Source organism: Callithrix jacchus, chromosome 4 (assembly GCF_049354715.1).
Source record: "Callithrix jacchus isolate 240 chromosome 4, calJac240_pri, whole genome shotgun sequence".
Classification (NCBI taxonomy): Eukaryota; Metazoa; Chordata; class Mammalia; order Primates; family Cebidae; genus Callithrix; species Callithrix jacchus.
In genome coordinates, this window is record NC_133505.1 from 164,890,941 (window position 1) to 164,908,872 (window position 17,932).

A 17,932-nucleotide genomic window follows, 5' to 3' on the forward strand; every position below is an offset into this window, starting at 1 on the left:
CAGAGCTGAGGAGTGCCAGGTTTCCCAGGCTCGGTGTCCTCGGCTTTCACACGCCTTTGACCCTGAGCCTCTTCACCTGTACCCCTTCCATCACTCTTCCCCCGACCTTGTCTACCCAGGAAGCAGATGTAGCAAGCCTTAGTCTGCAGCACAGTCATGGAAATGTTAAAAAATTGTGCTGTAACCCATGTTTCTATGGACTTGTATGCATTATGAGTTGGCATTTTAATGCCAGCAGGCTCTGGCATTGCATAAAAGTCCGTTTGAGACCACCTGCCCAGCCCAGCATAAACAGCTGCTGGCTTCCTAAATCTTAAATGCCTTGATTGCTGGGTGCAGTGGCTCACACCTGTAATCTCAGCACTTTGGGAGGCCAAGGTGGGTGGATCATTTAAGGTCAGGAGTTCGAGACCAGCCTGGCCAACATGGTGAAACCCTGTCTCTACTAAAAATACAAAAATTAGCCAGATGTGATGGCAGGCACCTGTAATCTTGGGAGGCTGAAGCAAGAGAATTGCTTGAACCTGGGAGGTGGACATTGCAGTGAGCTGAGATCCACTGCACTCCACTTGGGCAACAGAGCTTGACTCTGTCTCAAAAAAAAAAAGTGTTGATTGCCCAGATGATACCTCCCATGCATGGCGTGATGGCTGCACGGGAGTGGGGTGGGTTGGTGGGTAGTAATGTTCATGCCAATCCTGGTGGCAGTGAGAACCTGGGAAGATGCAGGGATTGCCGTGTCTTCAGCTTCTTGGGGTGCTCAGGAGAGCACTGAGTGCTTTCGGGTTGGGGTGTGGAGAAGGTGTCCAGGCAGCAGTGGACAGCTGGAGGGAGGCAGCCTCCTGACTCGGAGTCGATGACAGCCATGGTGGCCGCTGTGTTGCGATTAGACAGACTCTGAGCTACCATGCCCTTCTCTGTGGCAAAGCAGGGTCATGCTTCTCCTTCAGGAGCTGACGGCATGCACACATCCTTCTGTTCCAGGGACGTGGCCATCGACACAGTGAAGACAGGCATGAGGGGCAAAGCGGGGAACAAGGGTGCTGTTGGCATCCGCTTCCAGTTCCACAGCACCAGCTTCTGCTTCATATGTAGCCACCTGACAGCCGGGCAGTCCCAGGTGAAGGAGCGAAATGAAGACTACAAGGAGATCACCCAGAAACTCTGCTTCCCAATGGTGAGTGGCGCCGTGGGGGTGACCAGCACCTTCCTGCTCGCCGCAGTCCCAGACATGACTGTTGATAGGAGCCAGGCATTGGGGACACAGCCACAGGGAGGGCCCCTGCCTAGAGGGCTCATCGCTGGGGAATGGGGAGAAGCTGTGTCACTCCATGGAGTTGACCTGGGGCGGGGTTAGCCGTGTGCCTGTAGGGGGTCAGCTCTGCGGCATCCGTCCCCCCCGTTGCTGTACATTTCCTGAGTGTCTACATGGCCCCTGGATTTTTGTGTGTGCATTTTCTGATTTTCTCTTTTTTTTTCTTTTTTGAAATGGAGTCTTTCTCTGTCACCAGGTTGGAGTGCAATGGTGCGATCTCAGCTCACTGCAACCTCCACCTCCCAGGTTCAAGTGATTCCTCTGCCTCAGCCTCCTGAATAGCTAGGATTACAGGCACCTGCCACCACACCCAGCTAATTTTTATATATATATATATATATATATTTTTTTTTTTAGTAGAGACAGGGTTTCGCCATGTTGGCCAGGATGGTCTTGATCTCTTGACCTCGTGATCCGCCCGCCTCTGCCTCCCAAAGTGCTGGGATTACAGGCATGAGCCACCGTGCCTGGCCGCATTTTCTGATTTTCTAATTCAAGTGATTGATGCTTTAGGGAAAGACAACCATGTCCGTGCTTTGTCCTGACCCAAGTGGTGAAGAACATTTGAATCCACACCATCTAAGACTCCGCTTTCCTGAGAGTCACAGTCTTCACATGTACTTTCTGTGGTGGCTCAGATAAGAACATGCTTTTGACCAATGAGCCCTGGGTCCTTGGTCGAGGACACTTTTTGACCAGGAACACCATTCTTAACCAAGGAGCCCAGATCCTCCTGTTCTCGAAGCTGCAGTAGCAAATTGCACACTGCCCTCTCGTGGCGGTCTGGAGGGTTTCATTCTGAACAGAGGATTTTCTTTTCCAACATAGATTTTGATGTTCTCCTTCCTGTGCAAAGGTGCTACCCTGCACACCTTGAGTGTGTGGTGCACATGAGACCCACATGTTCCCCGAAGCGAGGATAGACTTCAGCTGTTCGTGCCGAAAAATCTTCCAGTGTCTGAGAGTTGCATCACAGAGCTCTTCCCCATGAGGACAGATCCTTAAAACTGCCGTCCCGTTTTACTGGGCTGCACAAGCACTGAAGGCAAAATTTCCTTAGTTTTTGTTAAGAAGGGCCATAATTCTTGTTGGAGTTGTTTCTTATGTTAAAAAGAAACAAATGAGTTGGGCAATTTTCAATTGTGTGTAATGTAGTTTAGGGAAAAAAAAAGTCTAACTTGTCTCATTTAAAAAGTGCTACTTTGGGGCTGGGTGCCATGGCTCACACCTGTAATCCCAGAACTTTGGGAGGCTGAGGCGGGCAGATCACCTGAGATCAGGATTTCAAAACAGCCTGGCCAACATGGTGAAACCCTGTCTCTACTAAAAATACAAAAATTAGCCAGCCATGGTGGCACACACTTGTAATCACAGCTACTCGGGAGGCTGAGGCAGGAGAATCACTTGAACCCGGGAGGCGGAGGTTGCAGTGAGCTGAGATCGCACCATTGCACTCCCAGGATACAGTTCGAGACTCCATCTCAATTTAAAAAAAAAAAAAAGCTACTTTGAAATAGTAAACTTGGGATACATAATAACATAAATCTTATTCTCCTAAAGCTGAATATTGGGAGCTGCTTCCTGGGGGCAGACACTGCAAAGCGAGGGAGTGATTAAAGGGTTTGTATGGTGTTCTTTTCTACAATAATAATATCGAGGGACCTGTTAACATTCTACGCTTTTGTTTTTGTTTTTGAAACACAGTCTCACTCTGTTGCCCAGGCTGGTGTACAGTGGCGTGCTCTTGGCTCACTGCAACCTCTGCCTCCCAGGTTCAAGTGATTCTCCAGCCTTAGCCTCCTTAGTAGTTGGGATTGCAGGCACACACCACCAGGCCTGACTAGTTCTGGTATCTTTAGTAGAGATAAGGTTTCACCATGTTGAACAGGCTGGTGGTCTCAAACTCCTGACCTCAAGTGATCTGCCCACCTCAGCCTCCCAAAATGCTGAGATTACAGGCATGAGCCACCATACCTGGCCAACATTCTACACTGATTTTATCTGATATCAGAGTCACTGGCCATAAGTGGCTATTTACATTTAAATTAATTAAATAACATTTTTAAATTCCTTGCTTTCACTGGCCACATTGAAAATGCTCAGTATTCATGTGGCCAGTTGCTCCCCCATCTGACAGCACAGAGAACATGCCGGCGCTGCAGAAAGTTCTGTTGGACAGTGTTGTCCAGACACTCGTTTTATTTGGTTGGGATCCGTGTAATCTTCTGTCCAGCTTATTGTCATGGGGGTGGGGAAATGCCTCACAGTATAGGAGAATAGAAACTGATTTTGGAGCTACGCGGATGGGAGCTGAAATCCATCCCATCTGTATCAGACACTAGCTGTGTAACCTTTAGTAAATGCCTTTGTTTCTAAATTTTTGTGTTTTTTTTTAATCTAAGAGAGAGTTGGTGGTATCTACTTGTGCACCTGGAACAGTGCCCAGCCCTTGCGGACAGTTGATCCGCAGCAGCTGCTGTCACTGTGATTCCTGGGGAAGAGATAGGGAAAGCAAGGACCGCAGGAGGTCTCCAGGGCTGAGCTGGGGCCATGGGCTCCTGGGACTGAGCAGGATGGGGAGGAGGAGCGAGAAAAAGACAGAGAAGGGTCACGTGAAGAAGCTCAGGAAGTTCTATGAAGGTGTACATCCTGAGCATGTATGCTATGCTTTTGAAACCTCATTCTCCTAACACTGAATGCTGGATGCTGCTTTCTATGAGCAGGCACTCCAAGGCAAGGGTGCATCTGATCTTCAGGACTGAGATTCGCGGAGGAAATGCTGGCCATCTTGCTCCCCTCCGCTTAGGGTTGGAGCTTCCCTCGAACCACTTAGAAACACTATTATTTAAAATTAACAAGTAAACCATGTAAAAATCCCTCCATAGGTTTATGGGACGAGTGAAAAACAAGATGCTCTAGTAGAAAAATATTTTAAGTAACATTTTAAGAAAAATACTCCTGCTTGGCCCAGTGAGCTTGTTTTTCTCCTCTTTCCCGCCTTCCTTGCAAGATGGGCTGAATGATTGTGATTTTCTTTTCAACTTAGGGGAGAAACGTTTTTTCTCATGATTATGTGTTTTGGTGTGGCGATTTCAACTACCGCATTGATCTTACTTATGAAGAAGTCTTCTATTTTGTTAAACGCCAAGACTGGAAGAAACTTCTGGAATTTGATCAACTACAGCTACAGAAATCAAGTGGAAAAGTAAGTTGTGCTTTAAAAATATTTTTTTAGCTACTGCTTCAAGATAGATGACATCTATGACATGTAGAGGCTGGTGCAGCAAATGCAGTTCCGTGAGCGGATTTCACTTCGATGTTGTAGGAAACAGGTGGGCTTGTGAGGTCACAGTACAGGAGGGGCCGCTCATACACACTTCCTGTCCCTCTTTCTTTTTTTTGAGGCAGAATCTTGTTCTGTCACCCAGGCTGGAGTGCAATGGTGCTATCTTGGCTCACTGCAACCTCTGCCTCCCAAATTCAAACGATTCTCCTGCCTCAGCTTCCTGAGTAGCTGGGATTATAGGCATGCACCACCATGCCTGGCTAATTTTTGTATTTTTAGTAGAGATGGGGTTTCACCATGTTGGCCAGAATGGTCTCAAACTCTTGGCCTCAGGTGATCCGCCCACCTCGACCTCCCAAAGTGCTGGGATTACAGGCGTGAGCCACCGCTCCCAGCCAACCTTCTCCTCCTTCTAATACTGTTATTTTAGTGTCTGTTTGCTTTCTAGCAGGTTAGATTGAGATGAGGGGAGTACATTTAAATTCCATTTACCTGTGAAGAAAGAAGCTGGTTAAATGTTCGAGGGCCAGGAGTGGTGGCTCACGCCTATAATCCCAGCACTTTGGGAGGCTAAGGTGGGAGGATCACTTGAGTGCAGGAGTTTGAGACCAGCCGGGGCACCATAGCGAGACCCTGTCTCTACTAAAAATAGAAAAAAATGAGCTGGGTGGTAGTGCACGCCTGTAGTCCCAGCTACTCTGGAGGCTGAGATCAGAGAGTCACCTAAGCCCAGGAGGTCAAGGCTGCAGTGAGCCAAAATCACACCATTGCACTCCAGCCTGGCCAACATGGTGAAACCACATCTCTGCTAAAAATACAAAAATTAGCTGGGCATGGTAACTGGTGTCTGTAATCCCAGCTACTCGGGAGACTCAGGCAGAAGAATTGCTTGAACCCAGGAGGCACAGGTTGCAATGAGCCGAGATCACACCACTGCACTCCAGCCTGGGCAACAAGAGCGAAACTCCATCTCAAAAAGAAAAGAAAAAAGTGTGGGACAGGACAGATAAGGTCTCTCCTGAAGCAAGATTTGGACGTTCTTTGAGGTTTACTGTCTTCCTGCCTCAGCCCCTGCCAGTGTGTGGGGTGCTAAACAGCTGCCACGTAGACAAGTGACCACACCAGCCTCGTAAGGCAGGTTTTCCTTTCCTCCTACTGCCAGTATTCTCCCCTCCTTTCAGTGATGCCTGAGAGAACGAGGGTGTGTTTTCTCTGGGTCTTCCTATGGTGACAAGGCCAATCCAAAGCTAAACAAAGAGAAGAGGGCTGTGCATGGAGGCTCATGACTGTAATCCCAGCACTTTGGGAGGCCGAGACAGGAGGATTGCCTAAGCCCAGGAGTTTGAGACCAGCCTGGGAGACTAGGGAGACCCTGTCTCTACAAAAAATAAAATTAGCTGGGCATTGTGGTGAGCGCCTATGGTCCCAGGTACTTGGGAGGCTGAGGCAGGAGGATCATATGAGCCCCAAAGGTTGAGGCTGTAGGGAGCTGCAGTTGTGCCACGGCACTCCAACATGAGCAAAAGAGAGAGACCCCTGGGAGAGAAGCAGGTGGGGAGGAGACCTGACTTTCACTCTGCACTTCTGCGTATTTAACTCTTTTACTCAACAAACATGGATGAAGACCTCGGTGGCTGTGGGCTGGACATTGCAGCGGGCATGGGACTGTAAAGATGGGCACCCCTGACCCCTCCCTCCAACCCTTCACTTTCTCCTGGGGAGCAACAAGCAGGCAGTGGCTAGATCAGACACTGCAGCAGGTGGGGAGATACAGGGTGTGTGTCCCTCAGTGGGCTGAGCTGAGGATCGCTCTTTTGCTAACTAAAAGGCACGTGTCCAGTTTCAGACAGACTTTCAAATGTAATGGAACTTCTGTTACTTTTTAGGAATAGGGACTTCCCTTTTCAGTTTCCGTTTTTGTGTATAACATTCAGGATCTAAAATGAAGGTGGCCTCACAACTTCTTTTTCTCCCAATAGATTTTTAAGGACTTTCAGGAAGGAGCCATTAACTTCGGACCCACCTACAAGTATGACGTTGGCTCAGCCGCCTACGATACAAGTGACAAATGCCGCACTCCAGCCTGGACGGACCGGGTGCTGTGGTGGAGGAAGAAACATCCCTTTGATAAAACAGGTGAGGGGCTGTTCGAGAGCCAGCGGAGGATGGGTGAGAAACGCCGGGAAGTCTCGTTCCCCCCAGCCCAGTGCTCTGCCACCTAAGTCGGTCTTCTTCATTACCCAGATGAGGCAAAAGTCATCTCAGACTTAGCCCCTAAGCTTTGGAAGTTGTGTTTTCACGGGGCTCCTGCTCTGGCTTCTTTCTAGAGATGGTGACCTGCAAATAGGTCTCCTCTTGGCTCTCCCTGCCCCTGCATCACCCCTCCCCCTGCCCCTTTTTTCTGGGTGGGGAAAGAGAGCACGGAAGCACCAGGTGGCCTCCCTGCCTGGCCCCACACTCCCCATCATGTTCTTTATCCAGCCCGATTTGTTCAGCTGCATTCTCACCTGCTTAGAGCCCTAATTCCAAACTGAACATGTGCAAGACACAGTAAAACTATGAGTTTTTAAAAATCATTGGTTGTCAAATATGTTTTAAACAACTGTTTATGCCCAGCTAGGAAGTGAAGTTTATTTAAAGTTAGAACGCCTGTAATTAGTACATTTAAAAAACAACAACAACAACCATTAGTTACACATTTTGGGAAAGAATAGCCAGGAAACTGCATCTGTAAATAGACAATGTAGATTTTCCTTCAGATGAGTGTGTGAACACCTGCGTGGCCCCAGGGCTCTGAGGGACAGGGCCTGGAATGAGTCTTCATGTTCTCAGCTCCTGCCGCTCTTACTGGCCCCATTGCTGCCAATCTCCTGGGATTCCTGGGTCCTGGAAACGCAGCAGCAACAGTGCGACTCAGGCCAACAGTCGGCCCGCTGGCGAGCACTGCAGGCATGGTCATGACAGTTTTGAATAATTAGGTGTGAGGAATGTTTTTAACCAAAGGCCTCAAAGCATCTGAAGCCTGGTTCCAAAGTCAAGGAGTCAAGAGAATGAGTCTGGGGCACAGGGTGGTTCGTGGCGCAGACCTCTAACATGGAGGTTTCATGACTGCATTCCTGGATACTGACACAATTCTATGTCGCTCTCTCAAACGGAAACCATGTGAGCAGCTGGAGAACTCAACCTTCTAGAGAGGGATCTAGATGTTGACACCAAAGTCAGACACACCTGGTCTCCTGGTGTCCTCCAGTACTATGGCCGTGCGGAGCTGCAAGCGTCTGATCACAGGTAGGTCCTCACTTCGATGGCATTTTCTCCTGTGCTTGGGAAGGCAGCTTCTCTCTCTCCACAGGGAACTGCATGCTTTGCCCGTAAGGATGTGTGTGCGCATGTGGGTGTATGTGTGCATAAATATACCAAAGAACACAGAATGACAGAACAGATAGCTGTGGACCCACCACCAAGAATTCCTAAATGTTAGCGTTTTGTCGTTGCTCCATATCATAAATGACATCATTTATGACAATTTCGAAGTTGCAGCCTATGTACTTTGTGACTTTTATATTTTCTTAAATGATGTCATTATGCAGCTTTTTTGTTACTGTTTTTGAGATACAGTCGTATTGATGTTTAGATCTGGTTCATTCATTTGTAACTGCTGTCTAGGATCCCACTAAATATATCCATGGAACTCACAACTTACCCATTTACCTCTTGACGAATGTTTTCTCCAGGATTTTATTATTACAAATGGCGTCTCCCTGTGTCACCCAGGCTGGAGTGTAGTGGTGTGATCTTGGCTCACTGCAACCTCCGCCTACCAGGTTCAAGGATTTCTCCTGCCTCAGCCTCCCGAGTATCTGGGATTACAGGTGCATGCCATGCCTGCCTAATTTTTGTATCTTTAGTAGAGATGGAGTTTCACCATGTTGGCCAAGCTGGTCCCAAACTCCTGACCTCAGGTGATCCACCCACCTCGGCCTCCCAAAGGGTTGGCATTACAGGTGTAAGCCACCGTGTCTGGCCCTGGTATGCCGGGCTTTTTTAATGCTCTGTGCCTCACGCATTGAGGATGGGGTGGATGCTGCAGAGAGAGCGCAGTGGGCACTTGGATGGAGGCAGAGGGAGACTTACCCTGCAGAACGTCTTTAAAGACAGAGGACAGGATGGCATTTGAGGGTGTGAATAAGGAAGAGTTTGACCTTCCCAAGGCTGCTGCCAAAACTCTCACATCAGTTTCAACTTTTACAAGGGAAAAAATTAAGAAAAGGAAGGTGGGGAGCAGCTGTCAACCAAAAAGCCTATTTTATCTTTTGAGACATAGTCCTCCAGGCTGGAGTGCAGCGGTACGATGTTGGCTCACTGCAACCTCCACTCCCAGGGTTCAAGCGATTCTCATGTCTCAGCCTCCCAAGTAGCTGGCGTTACAGGTGTGCATCAACACGCCTCGCTGATTTTTGTATTTTTAGTAGAAACAGCATTCTGCCATGTTAGCCAGGCTGGTCTCCAACTCCTAGCCTCAAGAGATGGGGTTTCACCATGTTGGTCAGGCTGGTCTCAAACTCCAGACCTCGTGATCCACCTGCCTTGGCCTCCCAAAGTGCTGGGATTACAGGCGTGAGCCACCATGTCCAGCTGAGTTGAGCTGTTTTCAATAAGACTATGTAGTTTTTGTAATATAGGATTTTCTAAATGTAAAGAGTAATGGCCATCCCTATGTCATAATTACCATAAGGTTTGCGTTATTTCCTGCTGGACTGTTTTCCTGTTTATGTCATTGATTTTTACATTATTCCTAATGATTGCATAGTGTGTTATATGAATGTATCAGAACTGTTTCCCCATTAAGAAACAGAGCATGTTGGCCGGGCACAGTGGCGGTGGCACGCACCTGTAATCCCAGCTACTCGGGAAGCTGAGGCAGGAGAATCACTTGAGTCTGGGAGGCGGAGGTTGCAGTGAGCCAAGGTTATACCAGTGCACTGCAGCCTGGGTGACAGAGGGAGAGACCATCTCAAAAAAATAAACAGAGCATTTCCTTTTTTTCCCCTCCCATCAATAATGCTGTAAATGATCAACCTCATGGTTAAATAAAGTCTGAGAATCGAGATTACTAGGTGAAGAGAGATGAACAATTTTGGAACTCCGTGTAAAGTGCCAAACAGTCCTCTGAAAAGCCTGCACCCTGGGCAGAGTGCAGGCGCCCACTTCCCTCTGTCCTTGGCAGTACCAAGGATCACCACGGCCAAAATCTTTGCTGATGGCTGGTTATTTTCCAAGTGCCAGGATACCTCTTTAGAGCGCCACACTCTATTTTTCCTCTCAAATGATCCTTAGATTAAAATGCCAAGGTGACACTAAGATGAAGGAAAGATGAGGACTAAAACGCCAGGCAGGGCCGCTAGCCTGCAAATCCACTTGCTGGCGGACACATTCTCAGGTTGTTGACTGTTTACAGAGAGCCCTGGGAGACAGAGGCTGGGGACTGGAGGCAGGGTGTGTGGACATCCGTCCCAGGCTCATGTCATCCCTCTTTTGTTCCTGTTTCACGCAGACCCGTGCTGGCGATCGTGGAGGTGGAAGTTCAGGAAGTCGATGTGGGTGCTCGGGAGAGGGTTTTCCAGGAAGTGTCCTCTTTCCAGGGCCCCCTGGATGCCACTGTTGTTGTTAACCTTCAGTCACCGACCTTAGAAGAGAAAAATGAGTTTCCCGAGGACCTGCGAACTGAACTCATGCAGACCTTGGGGAATTACGGGACAATTGTTCTCGTCAGGTAACTGCTGCCCTGACTGATGTGGGGTCCAGGGGATGTCGGTGAGGATCTGTAAGAGCTGCCGGGTCGTTCTTGGCATTGACTTAGCGTTTCATTTATTCCAGGATCAACCAAGGGCAGATGCTGGTGACTTTTGCAGACAGCCACTCAGCTCTCAGTGTCCTAGATGTGGATGGCATGAAGGTATGCTGTGCTGTAGTTGGCCACACTGTGGATGGGAGCTGGTCAAGCCCTGTTTTCACGTGGGCATGTCTTTTCCCCTCCTCTTGCCCTGACTTGTGGCCCAACCTGTGCCTTTCTTTTCTTTTTTTTTTTTTTTTTGTTTGAGACAGGATCATGCTCTGTCATTCAGGCCAGAGTGCAGTGATGCAATCACAGCTCACTAAAGCCTTGAACAACCAGACTCAAGCAGTCCTCCCATCTCAGCTTCTCAAGTAGCTGGGACCCAGGCATGCCACCATGCCCAGCTAATTTTTCAAACTGTTTGTAGAGACAGGGTCTCGCTCTGTAGCCCCAGCTGGAGTACAGTGGGACAGTCATGGCTCTCACTGTAACCTCAGCCTCCCAGGCTCCAGTCATCCTCCCGCCTCAACCTCCCAACGTGTTGAGATTACAGGCATGAGCTTTCATGCCTCGCCACCAATCTGTCTTTGTGTGTAGACACCATACGCAGGATAGAGTTTGGATTCTTCACTCTGGTTCTGAGGTGTCTCATGTCCAGCTCTGGCTACTTGCAGAATAGGGAAGAAGGCTGGGTGTGGTGGCTCACACCTGTAATCCTAGCACTTTGGGAGGCCGAGGTGGGCAGATCACCCAAGGTCAGGACATTGAGACCAGCCTGGACAACATGGCAAAACCCCGTATCTACTAAGAATACAAACATTAGCCAAGCATGGTGGCTTGCGTCTGTAGTCCCAGCTACTCAGGAGGCTGAGGCAGGAGAATCACTTGAACCCAGGAGGCAGAGGTTGCAGTGAGCCGAGATCACACCACTGCACTGCAGCCTGGGTGACGAATTAAATTCTGTCTCAAAAAACCAACCAAACAAACAAACAAACAGAACAGGGAGGAAGAATGTCAGTCATGGTGTGCTGCACTGGACGGCAGCTGTAGCCAGCAGCTGCAGGAGGTTAGCCATTTTAGAGTATAGTTCCCACCGAGTTACTTGATATGTCATTGCTCGCACCTCCATGTGGGAGACTGTTCCAGTCTTTCTCTTTAGAGTATGTATTTTGGAATATGCAGCTCATAGGTAGTTTCCATTTTTATAGTATCTTGGTTTTAAGTTTGTACCGAGGGGGAAGCTGGAGATGAGAGTTTAACTTTTTTTTTTTTGAGATGGAGTCTCGCTCTGTCACCTAGGCTGGAGTGCAGTGGCACAATCTTGGCTCACTGCAGCCTCCGCCTCCCAAATTCAAGCATTTCTGCCTCAGCCTCCCAAGTAGCTGAGACTACAGGCACATACCACCATGCCCAGCTAATTTTTGTCTTTTTAGTAGAGATAGGGTTTCGCCATGTTGGTCAGACTGGTGTCAGACTCCTGACTTCAAGGGATCCACCTGCTTCGGCCTCTCAAAGTGCTGGGATTACAGGCGTGAGCCACTGCACCAGGCCTAGTTCAACCTTTTTTCAACCAGATGTATGAAAGCTATGCTGAGTCCCCCTGAGGTCTGGACCCTTGGTTTTTCATGGCCAAACATAAATATTGGCCTCACTGTGGGTGTGTGGGTTTGGATGAGAAGCACTATGTGATAAACAGGACTGGTCATGATTTTTATTTATTTCCTGGGTGGCTGCTCTGCCCTTCCAGGTAAAAGGCAGAGCAGTGAAGATCAGACCGAAGACAAAGGACTGGCTGAAAGGTTTGCGAGAGGAGATCATTCGGAAACGAGACAGCATGGGCCCTGTGTCTCCCACTGCCAACTCCTGTTTGCTGGAGGAAAACTTTGACTTCACAAGTTTGGACTATGAGTCAGAAGGTTAGTTACCCTGCAGGGAGGGATGAGGAGCTGTTCTTCCAGCAACAGGGCTGAGCTTTTAAGGACACCTTCTAAAGCCTACCTTGCATTAAGTGACAGAGGACACCTGCAGGGCAAGCCCTTCATTCCATGTGATGAACGTATTCATATGTGTGGATGATGCATGCTATGGTACCTGGGAACGGAGGTGTCTAAACTTATGCTACAAACACTGGCTTTGAGGATGGCAGAGCTGTGGGCGTACCAGTGGAGCAGGGGTACCATCCCTGCTGGCACTCAGACCCTGGGTTGCAGGGCAGGGTGCAGGTGTCCAGACAGGAGCCAAACTAGTCCCACTGATAAAAGACCATGCCTTTACCCCTCATTGTTTTCACCTTAATTGTGATTCATCTCCTTCTCCCAGGGGATATTCTTGAAGAGGATGAAGACTACTTGGTGGATGAACTCAGTCAGCCTGGGGTCTCAGACAGTGAATTGGGAGGAGATGACCTCTCTGATGTCCCCAGCCCCACAGCAGTGGCTCCGCCCAGCAAGTCACCTGCACTCACCAAAAAGAAGCAACATCCGACGTACAAAGGTAGCCTGACCCTTTTTTTCTCAGGAGCCCCTGCCCACAGAGTCAGCTCAGTATAGACTTCTCTTTTTCTCTCAGCAGTTGGGCACTGTGTGATGTCAAGTTTGCAGGTCCCAGGAGAGACTTAAACCAGGCAGGCCCAGTGAGTGGTGGGGACAGCTCTGCAGAGGCAGCCAGCTCCCACACCCTGAGTTCCTCTAGTTACTTTATTTTTTTACAGTAACTTGTACCCCCGTAACACACCAGATTCAAGATAATTCCTGTTTCCTCTGGACATCCAAATGGTTGTATATTTGTGATTATTTCCTGCCCCCCGACAGAACTCTTCTGATTTGGCCGGGCACAGTGGCTCACACCTATAATCCCACACTTTGGGAGTCTGAGATTGGCAGATTGCTTAAGGTCAGGAGTCGAGACCAGCCTGACCAACATGGCAAAACCCCGTTCTCTACTAAAAATATTTTTAAAAAATTAGCAGGGCATGGTGGTGCACCTGCCTATAATCCCAGCTACTCAGGAGACTGAGGCAGGAGAATCACTTGAACCCTAGAGACAGAGGTTGCAGTGAGCCAAGATTGCCCTACTGCACTCCATCTTGGGCGACAAAGTGAGACTCCATCTCAAAAAACAAAACAAAACAAAACAAAACCTTCTGATTCAATCCCAATAGAGACATATTCCATATCTGTGTCCTGAGTTGCTGGTGTGTTGTCACATTTATATAATATTATATTGTCATATAGTCATGCTACATGGCCATATCATTGTATCATTTTAGACTTAAGAGGGCCTGAAAGGTCACATAGATTGAGCCACACACCCTTAGATTAAATGATACAACTTTTTTTTTTGAGACAGGCTCTCATTCTGTCTCCGAGGCTGGAGTGCAGTGATAAGATCTCAGCTCACTGCAACCTCCAACTCCCAGGCTCAAGCGAACCTCCCACCTCAGCCTCTCCAGTACCTGGGACTACAGGCATGCACCACCATGCCCAGATAGTTTTTTGTAGAGACGGGGTCTCACTGTGTTGCCCAAGCTAGTCTCAAACTCCTGGGCTCAAGTGATCCTCCCACCTAGGCTCCCAGAGTGCTGGGATTACAGGCGTGAGTCCCTGCACCTGGCTACTGTTTTGAGTAACTTTTGAAGCCCACTAGTGTTACATGGCTGGCAGATAGGGTAGTTCATGCTTCAGTGTCAACTACATTGATGTTCCATTCATAGGCAGGCATGCCTCTAGCTGTGAGTCACTGCGTCCCGAGTTGGAGGATGCTCTAACCAGCAGATGCAGGAGCTCAGCCATGCATTGGTGCTGAGAGAAAGAACTGGGGCTGAGAGAAAGAACAGAGCTGAAAGTGAATTAAGGTACCTCAGGAAGGGTACTTTGCCAGGAGAGGTACAAAGACCTCCAAGCCCCCTTGACTGTATGCTGGTCCCCACACTGACCAATAACTTGCCTACACCGAACCATCAGGAGCTTTTAAATGTATGGCTTTTTGAGCCCTGCCAGAGAGATCTGGATTTGGCAGGAGTGGGGTGGGACCCTGGAAGCCTGGCATTTCACCAAGCTTTCCAGGTGATTTGGACGCACAGCCAGGTGTGGGGACTTCTGCCCAAAACCAAAGCAGCAGTCTTCTCCAGTGCATCGAGGTGGTTCTGTATGTTGCTCCTGCCAGGGGCGTCTGCCCTGGAGCTAAGTGGCTGGAGGGATGTGCTCTTCCCATGAGAAGGACCCTTTTCTTGACCGTCATGCAGGCAGCCTCTGGAGCCAGTGTACGTGTGAGCACAGGTTCTCCTTTGCATGAAGAAGCTAACAGAGCGACACGAGACACATGGGTGGCTTTGCTACCTGGCGGGCATTGAGAGGGTCTTCCCTTGATGCTATGGGGTTATTCAGCCATTCCCATTTGTAGGAGAAATCCTGCTTTTCCCCAGTTCCAGCCTCCAGGACACATGGGGTGGAGCTACTGGATGCAAGGAGTGGGGTGTCCGGGCCAAAGTGAACTAGAGAGGGCCATGCTGTGGGGCAGCCCCAGGGCTGCTGATTTGATCTGTAGTGAAGCAGGAGCCGTGCCTCCTCAAGACTCCTCAGCCTCTTGGAAGGTGCATGCAGGGCAGGTCAAGATGGCAGACCCTTGGGAGTGGCTGGCCATGGGCTCACAGGGTTTGGGATTTGACAAGGGAGCAGGATGCCCAATCCTAAGCACTGGCCACTGCATGCCAGACTGCCCTGCTGCCAGAGCAGGGAGAGTACCCTCAGCTTCCTCAGTCAGTGTGTTGAGTGAGGAATTCAAAACACCTCCCCATGATTGGGTGACCCCTCAGGGGCTGTTTGCAACTGTCTCCTCCACTCTGTGCGAGTCTTGTTATTTCACAAGAAAACAAGCTTTGAAATAGCTCAGTGTCTCTCAAGTCTGAGAAACACATGTCCGTGGTTCACTGAATGTTCCAAGCAGGCACTGGGTACCCTCCCCACCCCTACCCCTCGCCAGGAGACAGGAATGCCCATTTCTGGACAGAGCCTTCAGCTGTCCTGCATCAGGTCCCCCTGCCACACTCGGCCTCCTGTGCTCAGACCCGTGTCTGACACACCTGAATATGGAACAGACTGTTGTACTCATGCCCCGCCATGTCCTCCAGATGACGCGGACCTGGTGGAGCTCAAGCGGGAGCTGGAAGCCGTCGGGGAGTTCCGCCACCGTTCTCCGAGCAGGTCTCTGTCGGTCCCCAACCGGCCTCGGCCACTTCACCCCCCGCAGAGACCCCCCCCTCCAAGTAAGACTCTGCTTGCTTTCAGCTCCCTGGATGCCTGCCGGGAATAACTGCGCATTCCCTGCTACTGAAAACACGGCTTGGAATCCACTTCTCCCGGCCTTCGGGACCCCACAGGGCCTGTTCCTCCTTGGGCTCCTTTTTGTTGTAAATACAGGATGTGTTTGATGTCAGGGCTAGTTGTGTTTCTCATGGCACGTTAACCGGTTCCTTTCCAAAACTGCTCTTCACCCTGGAGCTGGGCTTTGGCTTCAAGCTGCTGTCCTTTGGCAGCTTTAGAGAATGCAGAATCGGGCCACAGCCATGGGAGGGACGTGAGCTTCGTAGTCAGATGCGTCTCTCCTCAGCTGCTGTGCAGTCCTCGCTCTGCTGCTGAGAAAACAAAGCTGTGATGTGCTTTTGATCAGCTTCCATCTTCCCACCACTGTTTACTTCTCCCTCCCCAAAAATATGATGATCAGACTTAGATCTTCCTAAACTGCTACTTCAGAATTGGGCTCATCGCAGCTGATATCACAGTAGCAACCAATGACAAGCCTCATGCCCAGATATAAAAATAACCTAAACATAACATGTCTAAGTCATCTATTATTGTGGAAATTTTAGAGATAACTATAAAGAACAAAATCTTAAAATTCACTTGAAAACCTTCAGATAAAATTGTTAAAAAGACTTATTTTTCCAGTTACATGTATCTGTAGCAACGTACTTTTTTTTTTTTTAAACAGAATTAATACCTATTTTCTCTGGTCAATTGTCTTCCATTTAACGGGCTCTATTTTCTGTGTCATTAAATCTTCTAAAACATGATTTGTTAATGGCTGCAAGTATAATTTGAAAGTATAATTTAACAGTTTATTCCCCTGCTTTGGATTTTTTTTTTTTTTTTTTTTTTTTTTTGAGATGGGCTTATTCTGTCGCCCAGGCTGGAGTGCAGTGATCTCACAGCTCACTGCAGCCTTGACCTCCTCGGCTCAAGCAGTCCTCCCACCTCAGAGCTAAGACACAGGCACATGCCAGCAGTCTTGGTGGGGTTTTTTGTTTGTTTTTGTTTTTGTAGAGACAGTTTCACCATGTTTCCCAGGCTTCGGTTTTTGAAATATTTTCTTCCCCACAAATATTTTAAAAATCTGGTCCTTGGGCCAGGCACAATGGCTCACGCCTGTAATCCCAGCATTTTGGGAGGCCAAGGCAGGCAGGTCGCCTGAGGTCAGAGTTCCAGACCAACCTGGCCAGCATGATGAAACCCTGTCTGTACTAAAAAAAATACAAAAATTAGCTGGGCGTGGTGTCAGGGGCTTGTAATCCCAGCTATTCAGGAAACTGAGACAGGAGAATTGCTTGAACCTGGGAGGTGGATGTTGCAGTGAGCCAGGATCATGCCACTGCACTCCAGCCTGGGCAACAGAGTGAGACACCGTCTCAAAAAAAAAAAAAAATTGTTCCTAGTAATAGTGTTTGGAACCATTTCAAAATTGATTGGTTTTTATATCAGATCTGGCTCCCCAGGATTAAAGTTTGCATTCCAGTAACGCATTATCATCGACATCAATAGGCAGACACTGGCAGAATCTAGTGAGAAACTCCATAGAGAGCCCAGGAGGGCCCGGCTCTGTGGGCGCCCTAGGTGCCAAGTGAGTACTCGCACCTCGCCGTGCCTGTGGTCTGCTGGGACATCCGCCTCGTCTAGTCGGGCTCCTGGCAGCTGGCTGGGAAACTGTGCTTCACTGAGATTGAGATTCTGCACTCCTTGGTTTTCACAGCCGGTTTAATGGTGAAAAAGTCGGCTTCAGATGCTTCCATCTCCTCTGGCACCCATGGCCAGTATTCAATTTTGCAGACGGCGAGACTCCTGCCAGGAGCACCTCAGCAACCAGTGAGTTCTTCTGCACTCATTTCACACCCAGGGGTTTTGCTGCAGGAGTGTGGGATCTCTCTTCCCAGCGAATATGTAGATTTATGTGTCTCTAACCCTCTACCTGCTCACCAGCGCATCTCCAAACCCTATAACCTACCCTCGAAGGTCCTCCATAGGGCTTTTAAATGGTTGTATGGAGTGTTCTAAAGAAAATCGATTTTGAAAAATCCCAAGTATCCCTGGTTTCCAGACTCATCCGTTTCTCTCTCTTCCCATTCTTGCCTCTGCCTTTAGTGTAGGGACAGAGCATTGCTTGGTAGAAGGGAAAAGGGGAGAAATTCAGATTGTCATCCTGGGAAAATGATGATCATTCTGGA

The 17,932-nt window shown here is 48.9% G+C and overlaps 2 protein-coding genes across 29 annotated transcripts in view; one reads left to right on the plus strand and one right to left on the minus strand.

The window, feature by feature from the left end:
• Positions 1-17,932, plus strand: part of SYNJ2 (synaptojanin 2) — a 116,282-nt gene that overhangs the window by 88,750 nt on the left and 9,600 nt on the right. For 20 of the 28 annotated variants that reach the window (XR_013534648.1, XR_013534650.1, XM_078370366.1 and 17 more), the window contains 10 exons: positions 985-1,177; positions 4,362-4,520; positions 6,581-6,737; positions 7,772-7,889; positions 10,156-10,374; positions 10,479-10,557; positions 12,185-12,353; positions 12,757-12,930; positions 15,566-15,700; positions 17,461-17,573. Coding sequence is in view for 24 of the 28 variants with exons in the window: in XM_078370366.1 (XP_078226492.1) it covers positions 985-1,177; positions 4,362-4,520; positions 6,581-6,737; positions 7,772-7,889; positions 10,156-10,374; positions 10,479-10,557; positions 12,185-12,353; positions 12,757-12,930; positions 15,566-15,700; positions 17,461-17,573 (1,516 nt within the window). In the remaining 4 variants the exon portion in view is untranslated. The remainder of the gene's footprint in view (positions 1-984; positions 1,178-4,361; positions 4,521-6,580; positions 6,738-7,771; positions 7,890-10,155; positions 10,375-10,478; positions 10,558-12,184; positions 12,354-12,756; positions 12,931-15,565; positions 15,701-17,460; positions 17,574-17,932) is intronic. The other 8 variants (XR_013534651.1, XR_013534652.1, XM_054254562.2 and 5 more) reach the window with 1 other exon arrangement.
• Positions 15,695-17,932, minus strand: part of SERAC1 (serine active site containing 1) — an 84,847-nt gene continuing 82,609 nt past the window's right edge. Inside the window, exon 18 of the transcript XR_004742192.3 lies at positions 15,695-16,066. The gene's annotated coding sequence lies outside the window, so the exon portion shown is untranslated. The remainder of the gene's footprint in view (positions 16,067-17,932) is intronic.